A 4,004-nucleotide genomic window follows, 5' to 3' on the forward strand; every position below is an offset into this window, starting at 1 on the left:
GATAAAAAAACAAAACAAAAAAAAACACTAGCTTTCTATGTTTTCTATTTTATCTACTTGTTTTTCTTTGTGTGTGTGTGTGTAAATGTGTGTGTGTGTGTGTGTGTGTGTGTGTGTAATATATATATACTGTATATATATATATATATATATATATATATATATATATACACACCTTGCTACGTGTACTGCATTAGGCTAACCGAGACTTGTCATTTGCACTTATATATTGTTGCTCTTTTGTTAGTTTTGACTGCTTTTATTGTCCTCATTTGTAAGTCGCTTTGGATAAAAGCGTCTGCTAAATGACTAAATGTAAATGTAAATATAAATTTCAAGACTCAACAGGATGTGAATCCAGATGGTGGAGAACTGGATCCTTCAACACAAGTACAGACAGGCACACATGTGAAGTTACTAACACATGTTCCATTGACAACACAAGCCAAACAGAGAGAAAATGTGTCATTGGAGAGTTGGCCATCACTAGTACTTCATTTATTGGGCCTGTGTGTCGCCCGGAGCCATCCATCGAGCAGGAGCTTTGTGAATTTTACAAAGAGCTTGAGGAAGTTGATAAGGTTGACATCAATGCGGACACCAAAACGGTTGAACAGCATGACCGCCATCCTTCCAGCAAGCCCGAAAGCGATCAACCAAACAGTACAGACATTCTTGTTGTAACTGATCACGGCAGAGTCTACAGACCTTACCCAGATCCACATGAACGCAACCAAAAAATTCCAAAAAGATGGAGACCTTGCTTACAGTGTAATATGGATTTTGGTAGGATATCCAGAGCTGTGGTATCCTCCTCCACCATGGGTTCCTCCAGACCCAAGGGTACACTTCTTCCCTCCCCCAACCTCTGGAGGTGCTATCATGTATCCTCCAGACATGAGACCTCAGGAGAACGTCTTCCACAGTTTTCATGCCAACAACAACAGCTGGGGTCCATGGGAAGAACCACCATTACCTTTGAACAGGTGGCATGAACAAAACAGGGTTTTCCAATCACATGAGCATCCTGGATTCTCTGAGGAATATCAAACATCTTCAGCACACTGGCAGCAGCATTATCACGTAAAAGACCAACATCAGCATTATAATAACACTGCTTTGGTGCTAATATTGTTGAGGGGAGTCCCAGGATCTGGAAAATCCACTTTGGCCAAGTGAGCAAAACGAACTATGTAGAGAAATGACCTCATTGATGTTTTTGCACCAAACCAGTGGTCAAATGTTTGATTAAATACTAAAGACATATTGTAAGCAAAACTTGCACTGATTGGTTAAGTTGTACTAAAATTGTCCCAACGGCATGTTTTTATTAGTTTAGGTAAGCAGAGAAAAAGAGATTTTCTAATATTTGACTGTATGTCTCAGAGAGATCCTGTCCACTGGTCCCAATAGAGTAATACTGAGCACAGATGACTACTTTTTCCAAGACAACAGATATGAATTTGATTCTGCTCTGCTTAGTGATGCGCACGACTGGAACCAGAAGAGAGGTGAGGATAGACTAAGTAACATCATTGTAGATATGGGACACATATACTATATATATATATATATGTGTGTGTGTGTGTGTGTGTGTGTGTGTGTGTTTGTGTGTGTGCAATCTAAAGAAGTCTAGTATATCCTTCATTTTCTTTATAAAAAATATCATATCTTTTTTTTCTTTTGCTTTGGGGGTCAAACATGACCATGACTTTTTCTTAACCGTTTTTGTGAGATTTTGTGTTTATGAAATTATTCAAACAATTTCAACAATAGAAACTCTTGCAATTGTGAGCATTTAATGTTTTGAGAAAGAGCATGAAGTTATTTTTCTAAAACCAATCTGAATGCTAATTCTTTATGGCTTTGTCATTTCTAAGCCGAGCAGGCGATGTTAGAGGGCCGCTCGCCCGTTATCATCGACAACACTAATGTTAAAGCCTGGGAAATTAAGTCTTATGTTCAAATGGTGAGTTGGCATCTCTAAGTAATGCCTGGAATTGGAATATTTTTGTAAAATGCAAATAAGGCTTTAACTTGGCTACGAACACTGGCTGAAAGTTTTATTAGCAGTGCTTTAGAACATTTCTATATGTTTGCATTCAGAGATTTTGTATTGCAATACAAGGATTTCTCCAGCTATTTGCTAAATTAACTATATAATTAGTAACACATTTTTATTCATTTACTTTATTTTACACAGGCTTTAGACAACGGATACAGAGTGGACTTTCTTGAGCCAGATACCCGCTGGAAATATGATCCTGCCCAGTTAGAAAAGTAAGTCTGTTTATAGTTTTGGTTCTCAGGAACACAGTGACTTTTATTAATCACTGAATGAGAAAGACTATTGACTTTGGATCAGGTTTTGGCTTACAGTACAGAGGTAGAGATTTCAGCTGTAAGTGGAAAAAATGTTTTATAGTCTAGGATCAGTAAGTAACTTTCATATTCCCATGAATAAGACCAGCTAACTAAGAGCCATTGTTATTTTCATTTATTTGTTTGATTTACAACTGGCTTTGTATAGCAGTCTAATAGAGCTTGGCTGTCCTAGTAATTTCCTGTCTATTCATTTAATCACCAGGAGGAACAAGCACGGAGTCCCTCGAGAAACAACAGCAAAGATGCTGGATGGTGAATGTTGACATTGTGATGAATTCTGTGGTGCCTCGCCATAAAAAGAAAGGCTATTAACAGAGAACCGATGACATTTTGCTGTTCTTGAAATAGAAATATTGTCATTTTATCATTCTGAATGATAGTGGGTTTATATATATATACATTTTAATTATTTTAATACATACTGATGCAGCTAAAGATGTTTTTAATGAATGTATTATATTATATTTCATTTATTTTAGCAACACTGGTGCAGTGCCTTTATCCATCCATTGTAACTGGCATATATTTGTATATGAAGGCGGAGACCGCTGTCATACCCCTCATGGCCGATAGGTGTCACTGTTACACCACACTCCAACCCGCTAGCGACTCAACATAAACGCTCGTTTATACTTACACTAGCCATTTACATCACTATTATAGCAGTTTATTTCTTTTTCCAAACCCAACCCGCTAATATAACCACAAAAACAGAGTCATGTCCTTAAATAAATAAACTCGAGCGGAGGAGGGACGTGAAGGAGCTGTATTGAGCGGAGCTGCACTGACTGGTGCAGATAGAGACAAATTGGCGCCATTTTGAAGCCGACAGGAGGATCACAGTGGTGGGAGAAGCGAGTGGAGCGCGCACTTTTTCCAATAAGGTAAAACGTCTGTTTGAATTTAAACCGCAAGCGAGTGGAATCGACCCGCGCCGATTGGAGGCCGTTATTGGGAATTATTATTTCGTGGCTGTTTTAGTAGGTGCTTTCTCCTTTTTCTGCGGTTGGTTGTCTATTCTTCTGTTAACCCATGCGAGGATAACTGACTCTCACTCTCACCGTCTCCCCCCAAATGTGCTCGTTCTCTACACAAAACGCAAATTGCAGTGACAGTTGTTGTTGGTTTACGTGTAACGTGTGTCTTCGTGGCCGTTTTCATTGCAAAAGAGGGCTGTGCACGTTCTCCTGATGCCTCGTGTGTGTACATGCATACGAGTGTTTGTTTTTTAGCTCTGTTAGCTTAGCTTAGCTGCTCGTAAACCGCTTCAGCCTCCTTTAAAATCTGTTCTAAAACACATTTTAGATTCTACTGTTGTAGTTTGCACTCGTTTTTCTTATGGGGTTATTTAGTCCGTTGCCTATTGAGATGGGACGTGCTGTTGGGCATTGGATGTAGACAGTAACGGGGGAGCTGTAGTGGTGTGCAATGAATTTTAGCTTGTAAACACCCCCTTAGGGGTGTTATGTCGGTCTCTATGGAATAAAGCACTGTCAAAGGAATGAGATGACCGCTGCTATGTGATCAAGACTGTATTTTGTCCTGGTCGTGCTGCACAAAGACGTTAGTTCAGAAAGTCAACCTGCTGTCAGACTGTAAGGCCCCCCCCCCCCCCCCCC

At 39.6% G+C, this 4,004-nt stretch overlaps 2 protein-coding genes across 4 annotated transcripts in view; both read left to right on the forward strand.

Annotated features, from left to right (window-relative positions):
- The first annotated feature begins 361 nt into the window (after positions 1–361).
- Positions 362–2,697, forward strand: LOC107587878 (NEDD4-binding protein 2-like 2). The gene is given in 8 exon segments (XM_016275840.1): positions 362–390; positions 446–775; positions 777–1,175; positions 1,387–1,511; positions 1,881–1,969; positions 2,204–2,280; positions 2,588–2,638; positions 2,640–2,697. Coding segments are annotated over 8 exon segments (1,158 nt in total).
- Positions 2,698–2,978: 281 nt separating this feature from the next.
- LOC107587120 (sister chromatid cohesion protein PDS5 homolog B-like) overlaps positions 2,979–4,004 on the forward strand; it is a 44,278-nt gene continuing 43,252 nt past the window's right edge. For 2 of the 3 annotated variants that reach the window (XM_016274764.1, XM_016274779.1), the window contains exon 1: positions 2,979–3,269. The gene's annotated coding sequence lies outside the window, so the exon portion shown is untranslated. The other variant, XM_016274771.1, reaches the window with a different exon arrangement.

The sequence above is a fragment of the Sinocyclocheilus grahami genome, unplaced genomic scaffold (genome assembly GCF_001515645.1).
Source record: "Sinocyclocheilus grahami isolate Dianchi unplaced genomic scaffold, SAMN03320097.WGS_v1.1 scaffold6.1, whole genome shotgun sequence".
Classification (NCBI taxonomy): Eukaryota; Metazoa; Chordata; class Actinopteri; order Cypriniformes; family Cyprinidae; genus Sinocyclocheilus; species Sinocyclocheilus grahami.